The sequence below is a fragment of the Arvicanthis niloticus genome, chromosome 22 (assembly GCF_011762505.2).
Source record: "Arvicanthis niloticus isolate mArvNil1 chromosome 22, mArvNil1.pat.X, whole genome shotgun sequence".
NCBI classification, from domain to species: domain Eukaryota; kingdom Metazoa; phylum Chordata; class Mammalia; order Rodentia; family Muridae; genus Arvicanthis; species Arvicanthis niloticus.
This window is the reverse complement of record NC_133429.1, coordinates 34,483,376-34,500,587: the sequence shown is the minus strand read 5'-3', so window position 1 is coordinate 34,500,587 and position 17,212 is coordinate 34,483,376. Positions and strand designations below refer to the sequence as shown.

Below are 17,212 nucleotides of genomic sequence, written 5' to 3'. Positions count from 1 at the left end.
CTATCTTCTCTGGAAATATTTATTTTATTGTCAATCAATATTCAATAAATCAATAAAAATATTTTTTTATTCTGAGGTCTGTGTCAGCTACTATCAATCAATTGAATGAAAAACAAACTTGAAGCATTTATGATTATGCTGGAAGAAAACAAGTCCCTACAGTTCAATGTTAAGCTGTACTTAAAAATATAATCATAGGCAAAACTGAAATTTAGTTTACCAGAGAATGAAAAGTAAAGTCCTCTTTGAGTTCTGTGTGAGCCACTTGAAGCTTCCCTCAATCCAGAGACTGTATACTACTTGCATGTAAAGTACAAATGTTCTAAAAAAAACATTTTCCTTGGTCCAGAAATACATGAAACACATTTGTGAAAAATATTACAAAGGCAGCTTTGATTACTTCTTGCAAAAAATAATGCCACTAAATCCAGCTGACAGAACTCAAAGCATATTAAGATTTCTGTTTACTCTACATTTTCAAGCTCCTAGACACTCTCTGCTTCATTTCTAAACTTTTATTCTTAATTCTGTTGCTGCTTCTGACAAGCCCTTCTTTCTTGTCTGTGGAAGTGACCCAGGTAACAGTCTTATGTCCCTTCTATTTCATATCCATACTCTACCTTCCTTGGCAACCTCACTCGACTAGATGACTTTAGAAAGTGTTCACTAAGCTGATATCAAAGTGTGTGTTTCCCAACAGAGATATCCTAGCTAATCTGCAGGCTCATGCGTCTACCTCATGCCTGAAGCATCCATCTGGGTATTTAAAGGGATGCTTGTATATGCTTCAGGAATACCATAATCTTATCAAATCTTTAAATAACTAAACAGATTTTATCAATTTCTATTCAGTTTTAGAATATATATTTATCCCTACCCTTGGGACTTAGTCAGCCAGCAACAAAAGATATGTGAAAATATGTTCATGTTGATAGGAGAATGAATTTCAAAGAAAATAGATTCTTTTTAAACACATTTGTAAATGCTTGAAGAGACTCATCCTAAAACGTTGCTCCATGGCAAACACTACAAACAAAATCAATTAAAAGGAAAGCTAAGCTATGAGAACTGTTTGTAAAAATAAATAAATAAATAAAAATACTGTCATAGCATGATAATAAAAGTCACATAAATTCACATTTATTAAGCAGAGTCGCTGAGCAGATTACTTTACTAAATATATCATTTATATCATCTTATCTAGAGCACATGTCAAATTATAAAGTGTTAGTTTCACCAGCACACCAGTTTTTATAAAATATATAGTTCAAATTGCTGTCCTGAAGTCATATATCTAGTAAAGAATGGGAGCAAAATCTCAACTTAAATTTACTTTAACCCTAAAACCCAATTTCTTTGCCATGGTTAAAACTACAAGGCTTAGCAAGAAATAATCACTTAAATTAGCTGGAGGGGTGTGGGGGACCAGGAATGTGATTTCTGGCCTTAGGAACTAACTCTGGCATTACTGTAGATAACTGTTAAAGATGAGATGTCTTTAAAATAGTAGACATGCAATCAGTGTGACAAAATGAATTATATTGCACTGGTGTTAATGGATTAGAGAGTCTAGTCACACATAAAATGTGATTAAGAGATAAAAAGATCATAGTGAAAGCTGTGTTTACTACATTCAAGACATTTCATTAGGTCCTGGAGATGAGGAGATAAAAAAAGAAGAAAATAATAAAATCAAGAATGAGCTCATATTTGACCCTAGATAGGTAAAGAGTCAAGTCATCAAATACTTTGGGTAGGTAAGGTTTAAAATGTTCGTGGATTTTCTTTTCCTTCTGAGGTTTATAGATGAGCAACCAAGGGACAGCACAGCAAGTTATAAATTTCAGAAAAATCAGGCTGAGTAACTCACCACTCAATTCAACAACTACTTTTTAAACATCTTAAATGCTATTCAGGGTTCAAAACAAGGCCATCAGGGAAGCATCTATAGGGTGCTAAGGGAAGCAAAACAAAGCATTTGATTGGTTAAAGGGAAACACTCGGGATTCAGATTAGTAAAATCCACTTAGAGATTAGTGGTCAGGTCCTGAATAAATCTCGGTTTTTGTTTTTGTTTTGTTTTTTTCTTCCTGTGATAACACAATTCACACCGAGTTCAGCTTTGGTTTGCCTGTGTAAGAACCCAAGTCTGTGATAATGTTTTGTTTTTCTAGGAAATGAGATTTAAATCTGGGTAAACATATTTTACGTAGAAGTAGCAGTGATATTTTAAATGTTTAGAGTTGATGTTGAAAGCATGAGAAATGTAAATGTAAGGAAAGTTTACATACAAAGTGTAAGTTTCTTTGTCAAAACCAAAGTGTTTAGGAGAAATTTATCTACATTTGCAATGTAGGAAATGTAAAATAGATAGATAGATAGATAGATAGATAGATAGATAGATAGATGATAGATAGATAGATAAACAGATAGAATGTTGCTCTCTTCTCCTGTCTCCCTGTTATGTATTAAATCATTCCTCATGGAAAAGAACATCTCTAGTATTTTAATACTGAATTTATTCTAAGGTGCTTTACTAAACAGAATTGTGAAATTATTGTTTTATTCTCAGCTTATCTTGCTTACCTCACACTAAATGATGTGGCTTCGGACAGTGTTGTGTCTCCTTCTTAAGTCTACCATTTTTCTTTCTTTCTGTATATCTCTCATTTCCCAACTCTCATTAAAAAATAGACTTCCAGAGACTGTAATTGCTATATCTTTAATAAACATCATTGATCAATCATTGCTGTCTAAGTATATAGTATATGTCCTATGATACAGCATTTTATCACATACATAAAAGTACTCCAAGCAAAGAAATTTAATTCTAATAAAGCTAAGAAAGTAGTCATGATAGAGTTAATTTTAGGAATTGCTAATGAAATATATTGATATTACTAAATCTTTTAAGTAAAATTTTAATATATATATATATGTATATATATATTCTTTTAATTGTTAGTTTCCTTCTTAAAGTAGCTTTCAGGGTAATATAGCTGTACTAAGAAAACAGAAGGGAAACATGGTTTTTGAAATGGAAAATGAAAAAGTTATAGCTTCTTCTCATTAATTCCTATTACTATTTTACTATGAATTGATTAAGAAGACTATTTTTTAAAGAGAAAGCATCTGAGTGTAGCTAATAATCTAGCACAGTTACAGCTTCAACTCAAAGTGACATGGTTTAAAAAGTTGGCCCACATTCATTGTGCATAATTTCCCACTGAAGACAATGAATTAAAGGGAAATATAGTTTTGCAATTCTGGTAAGGAAATGGTACTTTTAAAATAGCTTTATTGTCTGGAGATGAAGTTCAGTGGTAGAATTTATGTTTCGTACACAGAGAGCACTAACTTCGTTCATGGCCACCACATATGAACCTGAAAAGGTGTGACTTGAACATCCTCAGGGCATATGGTTGAGAGGTATATATGCACACAAAACTGCTCATAAGTGTACATACACCCTTATTCCTAATTTCTAACACTTGGAATCAACCTGTTCCAGGAGATACCAAATGATACTCTTCACCAGTCAAAGTAGGGGTTTATGGAAGTCAGGCAATTGATATTTTTGGCACAGGTCTGTCTTCCAATGGTCCCTGGGGGTTTCTCATCATTCAGCTAGATATATTCAGCAGCTAGCAGAATCCCTGCATTTATTTCATGACATGTAAAGTGGGAACTGTAGTGGTGAGAAAAATAAAGCAGAAGCCATTAGAATTGTTAATAAAATAGGGGCGGTGCTCAGGTTCTGAAGAAAGTGCACTGATTGGGTGATAGTAACTCTGTATGTTATATAAAATATTATATTAAAATAATATCAAAAATATATATTTCATATATATGTACATATATACATGTATATATATAAATAGACACACACACATATATATATACACATATGTATACATGTATATATGATGAGGCCATATATTTGAAGTGAGCAAGGGAATATACATTGGAGAGCTTAGAGGAAGGAAAAGAGGGAATTCTCTAATTATATTATAACTTCAGAAAATTCAAACATAAAGCATGTGTGGAATATTCCTACAATATTTCCATTCAATTAGCCTCTTTTATTCTATGCAAAACTGGGTCTTGGAAAATGACAATGAATTCATAGAAACTAAATCAGGTAGAGATTATTATAATTGGGACTGCTCTGTCAGATTTGTTTTTCTTTTTGTTTAAGCAAACTGACACATCTGGAATTGAGCTGTTTTCTGATAAATATCTATGCCTGTTCCCACTAACATCGGTTGTCCTTCACCTGGCAAGGCCAGCAATGTGCCTTCACCTCAGGAGAGTCTCAGACTCCAAGATTTTTACCATAGTTTTTTTAATAAACTTAAGTAGCTTTCTTTTCTGCATGATATCACATTTGTTCTTAATAGTTTCAATAGTATTATTCAGATTTGACCTAGTAAGCAAGAAGTAGCTACTACATTGGAGTTAAAAGTTAAAGCAGTTCTTTATGTCAGCAAATAGGAAAATTATCCAGCAAAACTGAAGTCAATTATAGAGATTCTGTGGTAAGAATATTCCTTCCAAGGTGAAGTATATCTTGTTATATCTGCCCCCCCCCCACAAAGAAAAAAATGAGTCACAACACCTAATAAATCTCTGAATTTTAGAGGCAGCATAAAACTGATGTGGGTGTGTTATTTTTGATTTCCTGCATGATCCATAAACTGGCTAGTCTTATGTGGGACCCAAGGAAAGGGATCCCATATCAGAACAGGTCCAGGCTATTGTGCAAGCTAATGAAGACAGATAGGTGATATAACAGAACGGATATGAATGTGCTTCTTAGTGACCTTTAAGGATGCTTTTTGGAACCTAGCAGTGACCATAGACAAATCATAGTGAGAACTCTGTGTTTGGGAGTAAAATATGTGCCATATTATACAGATAAGTGCTCTCCTTTAAATCAATCTTAGCCTGTCTTGCAGCATACAGAAGATAAGCACTCACCACATACCATATTCATGATAGTTAATTTCTTTTTTATTGGTTATTTTATTTGTTTACATTTCAAATGTTTATCCTTCTTCCAGGTTTCACCTCCACAAACCTCCTATCCCTTCCCCCTCCTCCCCGCTTCTATGAGGGTCCTCCCCCATTCACCCACCCACTACTGCCTTACTACATTAGCATTCCCCTATGCTAGTGCAACGAGCCTCTACAGGACCAAGGGCCTCCCCTCACACCTGAAAAGCAAGATTCTGACATGAAATCCCCTCTCATGATAATGATAGAGGACCTTAAGAAGGACATGATAGTTAATTCTAATGTCGACTTGATTAGATTTGAAATAATCTCAGAGACACACCTCTAGATAGGTCTTGCGATTTCTCTCAGACACGTTTCCAGAAAATTTTCAACGAAGAAGGAAGACCTATCCTGGATGTAGTAAGGGTATGTGTGTCTTAGCAAATACAAATATGTCTGCCAAAGTGAATTAGGACACCAACCCATGTACTGTTGTTTCAAACTAAATAAAAAGACAGAGGAGCAGCAGCATTCACCTCTCTGTGTTTCCTGAATGTTGATGTGGTCTGGCAGGTTACTTTGCATATCCTCTTCATGCCTTCTCTACCATAAAAAGGTGTATCTTCTCAAACCATGTGCTAAAATATACCTGTTATGCCCTGAATTCATTTCAAAGGGCATTTTGTCAGAGGAACAAATGAAATAACTAATATAGCCACCCTATCATTATACACTATTGCCTGCCTGCAAGAATTGAGTGTTGAAACATCACACTATGAATTTGGGAATGCATTGAGCTTCAGTAATAAACAGAGTTGATGTATAAAATTTTTGGCTCAGTGGCCACCTATGGCTAAGTAACACTCACAGTAACACACATGTCAATGAACTGATATAATGCTTTTGTCTCCTGATACTTATGAGAAGGTTTCTACTATTAATTTGTAGGGTAAAGGAAGATTTGGCATGGTTAATGATTATTCAGCATCATGAATTGGCACAGCCTAAGAGTGGACAACTGTGGATACTGAGGTATTTTTTCCAGGACTTCTTTTAAATGCAACGGTGAGTAAACATCTTCTCAGTGGGCACACAATGCACAGTGATATTTTATTTCTTCTTTTTTGGAAATAACTACAGGCATACATGTAAATTATGAGATATGTAGTGTATAATAAATAACTTCACAAGACAGTAACAAACTTTGAACTAACATGTTTGGAAAATTTGTGGCAAGGATATTGGTACCTATCTATAAGTGTACATTTTGAATGAGGAAGACTGGATAATTGTTCCCAGTATAACTGCTCAGTAAGCACATAAGGAAAATACTTTTATTATCAATTCATAGAATAACCCATTATGTCAATATCGGTCTTTTTGACAGCTACTAATGCCATAGACCAATGGGATTAAGAATAAAATGTCTACGGTGGTAAGGATTTAGGTTACAAATAGCAAGTTTAACAAGGCAAATTTCTACTTATCAAGACTTACCTAGGTACAGATATTGTTGCAGGCTCAATCTCCCAGCAGTAGAGACCAAAACTTAATGGCTGATGTGGCGACAGTTCCTCAGGGAGGATGATCAGACAGCTATCTGGTGTTGAGTATACTAGACAAACCCCCTCATCATTGCTGCAGGGTTTTTTTTACTGAAACATACAGGCAATCTGGATATGGATTTACCATTTTTGAATGCAGTGCTTTTACCTAAACTACATGTGTGAACTGATAGAATGCCTGCCTATGGGGTTGCGCCACAGAACTCACTGGTCTTGTCATGACCACAAACACCAGAAGCAACTGCCATATGACGGCTGTCAGGGGCAGCTTTGCTTAAACACTGAAGGCCTAAAATCAGCCATAGGCCTAAAGTCAGCCTGCTAGCACAGTCTTGGGTCTCTGTGGGAAAACACTGAAACAGATAGCTACAAGATATTGTAAACAAGCAGCTTTAGTGGATAGTTGCTAAGCTTTAGTCATAGACCTTGTAGATAGGTGATCTTGATGGATAGTACCAACTTAGATTAGGACAAGTGAATCATAGGCGGAGTCATAGTGACCTGTCCCCTGAACCTTCACCCAGCTGACACTCTGTTCTGGAAGATATCTGTACTCCTCCTGAACACCTATGCTCCTGCATCATCCCCTTCCCCACATCCTGCCTTTTTGTGTATATAACTCCTGTGTGAAAAAGTAAAAATGGCGATTTGATCAGCCTATAGACAGATCGCCATTCTTTGCGTCTTTGCCTGTTTGCCCCTGTTCTCTTTCAGGTGACCTCCCCGGACCCCTGTTTAATGCCCTGCTGGACAGGACAGATGGCTATGAATGTCACTTTAGGTGCTCATTCATAGCATTATTGGGGTAGCAGGTCCTGCAGTATGCTCTACATACTCTGAAACTACACAGATAAAGCAGGTCACATTTTATCTCAGGGCCATGATTCATAGATGCAAGAGTCAAGGAGAAGAAAGGTGGGTAGCATCACTCATTCACAGTCCTAGTGGCCTGATAGAAAAATCTGTGTTTTCTTATCTCCCCTTATGTTCTGCTTGAGTAAACATCATATGTCCATGGAAGCCCCAGAGTCCCAGACTACTGTTCAATCCCTTTGAGTTCTTCATTCCTCTTAATCAAATGGCAAAGAAGAGTGTTAGTTTATTAGCAAGGGTGACTTGTTCAGATTATCAAGGGAAGTTATTTGGAACACCTCATAGGGCATCTCATTACTGTTGTGTCTGATGACTAACTTTAATGGCAAATACAACCCCTCAGTCCTACAGAATTGCAAATGTTCTAACTCTTTAAGGAATGAAGATTTGTGTCATTCTATAAGATAAATCCTAACTATCTTGATGAAGGAATGCAGACTGAGTTGTAGAAGAGGTGCGGGTATAATGCATAATGCATTATGCATTGTGTAGGTAGTCATGAGTTTTCCTCACTTCTACACATTCATACATGTGAATATGACATAACTGATTTCTTCTAATTTTACTTCCTTATGATTATTCATAATATGTAATGAGTTTATACCATAGTACTTAAGTATTATTAATTTCAGAGTACTGTTGATTTCAAAGCACAGTATTTGAGTTGTTGGATAGTACAGAGAATAATAATCTTCATGTAAAGATTTTATCACCTTTTCTGGAAAATGATTTAGTACGTTTTTCAAATGAAAGTGGAATATTTTAGTCAGTCACACAGGAATTCACAGGGTATCTGTAAGGGATCAGGTCCAGAAAATCAGCACCCAGAGACAAAACCCACACATGCTCCAATTTCTTACATCAAAAGACATAGAATCTGTGTTCTCTAAGCACATATTCCCCTATGTATTAAATAATCTATATATTGCTTATGTAGCAAATATCATGTAAATACTATGTAAATAGTTATAAATGAATAGACTGTTAGTAAATCACTGCAAGAAATGGTGTGTGAATATTTAGCAATGAAACAATTATTTTCTTAAACTTCTATCCATAATTGGTTGAGTTTTTAGATGTGGAGCAAGAAGGAATTCAAGGGCCAATCATATAACGTTAGTCAGGATCACGATCTTATTAGTATCAGCCTTAGTTGAAGGATAGGTATCAACTCAAAATTTTGTTCTGGGTTAAAATTGATAAGTTGAACATTTGGGGATTTGTTGTTGTTGTTGTTTGGTTTGCCTTGGTTTATAAGTGTTGAGGATCAAACCCAAGGCTTTGTGAATTCTGGGTCAATGTTCTATAGAATGGTTAGATCCAAGGGACAGACTTTTAGCTCTAAATTTCATGTGTCATTTCACTGAACCAGTATTCTGACTAAACAATATTTCTGGATGTGTCTCTGATGATATTTATGGAAAAGATTAACATTTAAATCAGTAGGCTGAGTAGAGCAGATTGCCCTCCCCAATGTGGGTGGGCATGATCCAATCTGTTGAGTGCCTGAATGAAATAAAATAGTGGAGAAAGGGTAGCTGGATCTTCTGACTGAATGTTCCATCTACCATAGGAGTCAACTCATGCCCCTTGACTTGGACTTATATTACCTGCACTTATGACTAGCTCTGAGGCCTCAGGCTGGAATGAAACTACAGTTCCATTCTTCAGTTGTTAGGCCTTCAGAGGTAGATCAGAACTTAAACTGAGTTTTCAGGCCTTCTGACTCACAGTGGAAATATACCACCACCTCCAGCATGCAAATACCAGACTGAGAGTTCTGAGCCTCCATAGTTCCATGAGCCAAGGTCCTAAAATAAATCTCTTTATGTGTGTATGAGTGTGTCTGTCTGTCTGTCTGTCTGTCTGTCTGTCTCTCTCTCTCTCTCTCTCTCTCTCTCCCTCTCCCTCTTACTCTCTGTGTGCACACATATGTGTGTGAATATGTTCTGTTGTTAGTGTTTCCCTGAAAGTGGTTGACTATTGCATCCTCCTGTAACAAGTGAAGAAGCTGTGGTACATACAAAGAATGTAGTACTAAAATGAAATGAGTTATCAAGTGTCTCACTTTGCTTCTCTGTTGCTGTGAGAAAATACCCACTGAATCCAATGCAGAAGAGGGAAGGGTTCCATCATAATGCTTCCAAGTCACAGGCCAAATAGAAAGAAGACTTGGCAGGGACTTTAGACAGGAACTGAAGCAGAGGCCATGGAGAATGCTGCTCACTGGTTTGCTCAGCCTGCTTTCTTAGAGGACCCAGGACCACCTTCCCAGTAGTGGATCCTCCTACAGTTGTATGGTCTATCCTACACCAATCATTAATCAAGATCCTGTCCTCATAAATGTGCCAACAGTCCAATATGAAGGAGGCATTTCCTGAACTGAAGTTCACTGTTTCCAGGAGACTCCAGTTCGTGTCATAGTAACGAGAAGCTAGGCAGCATATCAAGTCACGAAAAGACATAAGGTGACCTTTTCGGCATATAACAGTACATGAAAGAAGCTTCCCTGAAAAACTGAACTGACCAAACAAAAGATCTTCAGTCTGTGAAATAGTTCTGTGTGTGACCATAATGGAACATACAGAGCAAATCCTATTTACATATGATGCATACCTGTGAATATAGAATGCACAGTACCTATGATGGACTCCAGTGTGAATCACGGACATTATGTGACAATGTCAATGTGTGGACCCAGTCTCTCCCAGCTGAGGCACATGGGCTGTGTTGTGCTGAAGGACATGTGTGCATGCACATAAGGAACCAGAGGAACTCTGTGCCTTCTGCTGTGGAACAATAGAAATGATATTTTTAAAATAATGCATGCTATGTTTTCTGGAATTGTGAGTGGAGGTGTTCTTATACTTTGAAAATACTAATGTAATGTCCAAATCACATATTCTGTCACTGGTCACTCTCACCTGATATAATGACGAAGTAAATGTGATAAGTCAACCATTTAGTTGTAGAAAACAATAAAAATATATATCTAAGCAAAACTAGTTTGAAAAAGAATGACATAAAATTTTATACCAATATTAATCTCACTGAACCTACAATAGAGAATAATATAAATCTACCATTTACTAATATGTAAATGTTAAAACTTTCATTTTGGCAGTGAAAATTGGAAATTTTCAAATGACAGATTGTAATCAAATTTAACTCCTAAGAATTTCAATATTTGAATTGATTCATAAGTAAAGATGTTTTCAAACAGATTGTAAGTTCCTGAGTCTTCATAAGTTCATCAGAAGCTCTCCTTCAGTCTTCCTGGTTATTTACTTATTTTATATTTTATTTATACATGTATGTGCTTCAGTGTGTGTGTATGTCAGTCAGTGGACATATAGTGAGAGTCGGTTCCCCTTCCACTGTGTGGGTCCTAGGGTTTGAACTCAGACTGCCAGCTACCATGACAAAGGACCTTTCCCCTCTGAGGCCTCTCACCAGCCCCAACTTTTGATTCATTGTAAAAATAAGATGGATGTCATTACTCTTTACTTGTGATGTCTTATTTCTGTTTTTTTTTTTTTGAATAAGAACTGGTGGTAATTACTATTGATAGAAGTGTATGCTTTTTTCTTCATTCTCAGTGTTTCTTTGCACAGCAAGTCTTTCCTCTGAATATTATTGTTAATAACATTTGCAGGTAATTCTACTTGACCCCACCCCCGTTTCCTGGGCTCAGCATCTTAATATTCTTGTCATCATTAGCACTGAACAGCTTGAGAGACAGAAACTCACATGCTGATACATTATTATAAGAGAGGTTGTTGGATTTGCCCACATTCTTTTCTGCCTCAATACTTTTTTTTTCCTTTCTTCTTCTCTCCAACCATTGGATGATGGTGTTATAGAATTGTGTATGTTTAAGTTTATTCATATCCCTGCATTATGGATAGAATGCCAGCTATGTTAGTCCTGTGTAGAAAACAGAGATCCAAAGACAAACGGCATGTTTTAAAGTGGAATTTACACCAAGAAGTTCAATAAATATTTAAAATGTAGGAAGGACAATTTTGACAAAAAAAAATGTAGATGAACAGTAGTGCCACTCAGATCCTGAGCTGCACTGCTAATGAAATTAAAACAAAAGTGTTCCCTCACTACTGGGGCATATCAGAAATATAAGTGAAATTTTAGTGTTAATCATAAAATTGCCTATGAACACTGAGTATCATAGCAATAAGTAATTCTATAGCCTGTGGTGAGAGAAATTGAGACAGAGAAAGCAAGAAAACAAAATGAAATGGAAAAACAGCAGCTATGTTTTCTAAGCTTTAGTGAAAACGAGAGCACCCGTATCTTTAAAAGACCTCCATTTCCAACTTCTTGGGAATGTATGAGTGTGTGTGGTGGAACCATGAAGGACAAAAAACAATAGGAAAGGCATTGAAATAGTAACACACAAAGAAAGGAAGCCAGAGAAGGGTATGAATCATTTAATCAGATAAGATTCAAGTTTATCCCCAGATCATTTGACTTTTATTCTTCATTTCAGTTAGTAACATGTCCACTGGCTTATCACGAAGGTGAGGCATGCACCTTGAGATGGTCACAAAAGGTACACGATACAGGGGTTTATAGTTAGGCTATACAGTATATTCAGAATCCCAGGGGAGCTAATAGATTCTGGAAATATTGATTAAGCAAGAGGAAAAACTCTTATACAGTTTCAACTACAGCAGTGATAAAGACGAACATACACTTCATTAGCCACAAAGCTCACAAAAAAAGGAATTGATTGAAGAATATCTCTTTTATGCAAAATAGACATTTTAGGATATAATTTGATAATATTCTGCTATATACTGACATTTTCCTCGATCATTTAATAAAAAAATATTCTCATTGACAGAATTTATATTTTTTAATATTTATAATTGAGGTAACAATGACAAAAGACTTAAACTATGAATACTGTTGATGACTTTCTTCTAGATAGTAACAGCGTTCCAGAACTAAATGAATACATGACTAAGAAATAGGTAGATTTAGATGTAGACACTAAAAGTTTACACAAGCTGATATATAAGCAGTTTGCAAGAAAATGAGGCAATCAGTGTTTGTAGATCCAACACATAATGTACAAACAGAAATGAAAACAGACCTATACTACATCAGATTCACTACCCTCTGCAATTCACAGCAAAACCACCGTGAGCCTGAGAGAAGCCATTCAGAGCCTTGCGGGCATTCCTTGAAGCTTCACAGATGCTGACCATGGATGTGGCTCCCTCTGCTATGAGACTGTGAGAGGGGTGGACCCATGCACACGTTGGTATATACAGTTGTTTTGTGGACTCTGGTCTGTCGACAAGCAGAATATTCCCATGGCAAGCACCATTTCAGTTCCAGCCATGGTTCCTTTATAAGCTGCAGAACGTCTTTTGAATACAAACTGGTCACATTGGGTCACATTCGGTAGCAGAACATTCGGTAGTACAATCCTTGGAATGGCTATATCTCAATGTCCTTTTTTCAGCAGTCAAAAATCCATGATAAATTCTGTACAACACTGCAGTCAATAACAGCAGCACCAGGCAGCATATTAATCTCTTACCGTAAATCTCTGAGTATTTATAGCATTCTACGAATGGTGTTATCAAAAAGAATCACGGTTTCTCTAAATATTGAATATTTACGTCTGGGTGAACGCATTGCTGTACAAGATCTCTGACATGCAGCTCATGCTCTAAGGCTTGAGAATGGAGAATAAGACATGTCTCTATCCAATAACACAAGTGACAATTGCCTTTCTATCAAAAATATACATGAGAGTTGGGAATTCATCAACACTCTTAAGAATCAACTCATTGAAAGTAATAGTCTATGCTGAGATTATATTATGGCATTTTCCTTCCCTCACATATCCAAAACATCAGATACACTATTGCTGTAGCATTTGGTAGAGATGGATAAACAGACTATCTTCCCTCCAGACTAAAAAACAACAAAAAAAAAGATGACTCCCTAGGTATGATTCCTGGAATGTAGTGACAAATGCAGATTGCTTGGTAGCAGAAACCAGCACTGCAGTAGGCAACAGAGAACTATGGTGAAATTGCTGCTTCGGTCCTGCTCATAAAAAAAAAATTATTCACAGTGCCTATTAATTTAGGTAGTCTACAGAGCATCAGTAGTTTTACATACATATCAGAAAGGCTGCTCCAAGTAGCAAAGAAGACATGGGCGGGAGGTGGGGAAGTTGATAAGAAGTTTAAAGAGAAGATCAGGGCATGTCTACACTCTATGGAGACAAATAGCTTATACAGTTAAGACAGACAGATGGAGACAATGCAAGGGACGAAGCACCTGATTAAACACAGCCTGAAAAATCTGGTTAGTCCTTTGATGCAAATTTTAAGGCTAGTCAAAAAAGCCTTCGGTGAACACCAGTAACTTTCAATGTTCACACAAAAGAATAAATAAAAACAAAGAGGCAAGAAAAAAAGCAGACAAAAGCTTTGGGTAATATTTGGCACTCTACATCTGAAAATAATGACAAATTCTAGGACTTGTGGGAGGTGGGGCTGGGGGAGAATGGCTCTAGTACCAAGCAGCAAATCTTAGCTAAACGATGCAAGCCTGGTTAGCCGTTACCTTTCTTTCATGCTTTGTGCCTTCCCCAATTCATTAAGTAAGAGATCTGGCCTCAGCTTGCGTGTAACCAGTAATGACAATCTCTTTGCAGTTATCTGTGTGTGCAAACAACCAAAAATATTCAGAACACCAATACAGCATTTTTTTAAAGAAATATAAATCAATAGAGAAATTAAGGTATTTAAAGTAAATACTTCCATCAAAGAAGGAGTGAGTGGGGGGTAGCAAGGAGAAAGGCGCCCCCCTACCCCACAATCCAACATGCAGAACAGGTTCCCTCCCAGAGCTTCCACATTTGCATTCACATTTGCAGGATGGTTTGAAGCAAGTACACGTATCCCGAGCCATCCAGTCCCAGGACTCTACAACATTGTATTCAGGTGATACAGACAAGATGGTCCATGCAAATGAGCTGATCAAAGTCATGTTCTATGTGATCTAGATAGGGATCCCAGACATCTTCAGAATGGTTTGGAGTCACAAGAAATGAAGGTCCAGTGAAGTGGTTGGCATTGAGAAGCACACTATTAAAGTATATCTCCCTGAAGATACGGTTATGCGTTAGTTTACTGGCCAATATATCTGACACTATTGGTCACTGTATTGCGAAAGGAAACTGGGGCAATTCGTATTGAGTAGTAGCACTACTTTAGATCATCTTTAAAGCCGGGATAAGATGTTTTAGCTACTCAGGTAGGATCTCTGACTTCAAATAGTAATATCATGCAGGATTTACACTGTTATTAATGGAGCCTGGAGAAACTCTACAGTTAATTGTTTCCGTTACAGGATAAACAGTAGTTGTATTGATAGAATTTAGCCGATTGATGCAGTTTGGTTTACAAGATAGATGGGATGGGAGACCGAGAGCGCCTCAGAGGACACGGAGAGTTGTAGGGGGATGTAACTGGAGAGAGTCTCAGAGCATTGCCTGCCAAGCCAGCTATGTTGTTTAAGCTTCGGGATTTTTCATATCCTTTTATGAAAAAATGCATAGACATCAGTTGAGTTCAACCAGAAAATAGACAGAAACAAATAGTACAGTGCAGGGTAACCCAAAGTGCTATTTTTTTAGCTAATACCATTCGTAAAGAATTCAATATTGACACAATTCATACATCTAAAAACTGAAGCTCACTTTATTTCACATTCTGAAAAAAAATTAAACCAGCTAACACAAATTATAGCTACAATATTTCAAAACATATTTATGCTTGATTATAGTTAGCATTAATATAATTTGGATATAAAGACTACAAGAATTTTTTAAATTAGGCAAAAAAATTCCCCTTACATATGTTTACAGACTCAACACTTTTAAATTTCAGGACATGTTTCTGAAAATTAAAAATATATGAGATATATCCCTTTTAATTTTAGTATAATTAACTAATGAAGCATGCTTAACCTGAAGTGCACACTTGTTTCCAACATATGTAATTTTTTAAGGCTCACTAGTTTAAAAGAGTGATTCACATAATAATGGCATCTGGTGCCATTATCCATGTGATACAGGATGGAAAGCACATTGCCAATCCCTTAGGTAGTAAAATAAAATTAAATAAAAAGGAAGCAAATGAAATGTAAACTGAGTCATAATTTTAGTGAAATAGATCTGAATTTGATGTATGCAGATGACGTCATCTCTTTCTCTCACCCTCCATGAATTGAGGTAAATTTTGTTTTAAACCAAAAATTACCGACCTACTCTACTGTTGGTGAAAGCCATGTGCTTAGATCATTAAACAGCTTCTCAGGAACATAGCTTGGTTGTTTTCCCTAATAACTTCAGCCAGGACCCCGTCCTGTGACCTTTGGAGGCAGTCATGTATTGTAGCATTTTCAGTAGAATATTAGAGGCAGTTGAATGAGCTGGGGGTGCTTCTCATACAAAGTGTGACGTGACGTCACATGACGTGGACAGCAAGACACGTGAATGAAAATGGAATCCTATCACACAGCTTTGGAAATAAACGTTTTGGTAGTTCCATTGAACAGTTAGAGGGTGGGGAATGAACTTCCTGTAGGACACCCAAAATTGAGTAAGTTCGCACAATTCCAATGAGCTTCTGGTCTTGTGTCTCCTTTAGTCTGTGAAGTACTCTCCATGGGCTCTAGTGTGCTTGCTGATTGTGGGACGAAGAGAAAAGAAAGTCCTTTGTAACTGCCTCTACTTTTTATTGGGACCAAATAATTTTTGTATTTATTTGACATAGGATAGGCCAAGACAGTTATACATCAAGACAGACTCCATAACATCTTTAGAACAGGCTAAAACTGGGTGAAATAGGACAGAAGAGTAAGGACCACTCCCTGCCCACATGCATACACATTAACTCCCAGTAGACTTAGTGTCTTCTAAATAATTTTGTAAATAGACAGTTGACAATCTATTAATTATAATTGTGGTTTGGGAAATGGATTTTATGTTGAATAAACTGCCTCTGTTCAGCTAGCATCCTTTATTATAAAACACAGGAGAGGGTATGCTTTCATTCCATTCTGATAGATGATGTGACAGTTAAGGGGAGGTTGTCTTCATTTTTTTTTAATTGCAAGTAAGATATCCTTACATAGAAACCATGTACATGGCAACTTTATTCTCACTGCTCTTCTGTAAACTGGCTGAAAATATAACTTTGAAAATTACAGAGAAAATGACTTTCCTATGTAGATGAAGTTGATTATGTGGCCTAAAAATATAAAGTAGATAGCAAACACTGACGGATGCTAATTTCTGGTGTGTGAATGCATTTAAAAAGTAGTTTACACCCCGAGTTCCTTATACAACTCTGAGACATGTAATGATCTGTTAGATAATTTTATTTTAATCACCCAGGGATAGATGAATCCTGATTGCTATTCTAAATGTTAATTGTTCTTCTAAATTATAGATCTAAAAGTAGGTATTTCTTATTTTGTTTACAGATCTTTTTAATTTTAATATCAGTAATTTAATATCATTTGAAGAAGCACTCCTCATTTGGCAACAACTATATAATTAGTAAAATTATGTGTTCTTTATGTACCTTTAGTTTTACCTATTCCAAATATTTCTAATTAGAAATTTTAATACTTTATTTTTTGCTTAATCAAGCTTTTCTGGGAGTGACTGGAAATATCAATGAAGATTTAAATATAAAATTTTAAGTTATTCATGAACATAA

General features: G+C 36.3%; 1 protein-coding gene across 8 annotated transcripts in view; it reads right to left on the bottom strand.

Moving 5' to 3' along the window:
- Window positions 1-11,869: 11,869 nt before the first annotated feature.
- Window positions 11,870-17,212, bottom strand: part of Kcnc2 (potassium voltage-gated channel subfamily C member 2) — a 183,544-nt gene continuing 178,201 nt past the window's right edge. For 2 of the 8 annotated variants that reach the window (XM_076920236.1, XM_076920233.1), the window contains one exon: window positions 11,870-16,171. Coding sequence is in view for 5 of the 8 variants with exons in the window: in XM_076920233.1 (XP_076776348.1) it covers window positions 16,044-16,171 (128 nt within the window). In the remaining 3 variants the exon portion in view is untranslated. The remainder of the gene's footprint in view (window positions 16,172-17,212) is intronic. The other 6 variants (XM_076920231.1, XM_076920232.1, XM_076920238.1 and 3 more) reach the window with 4 other exon arrangements.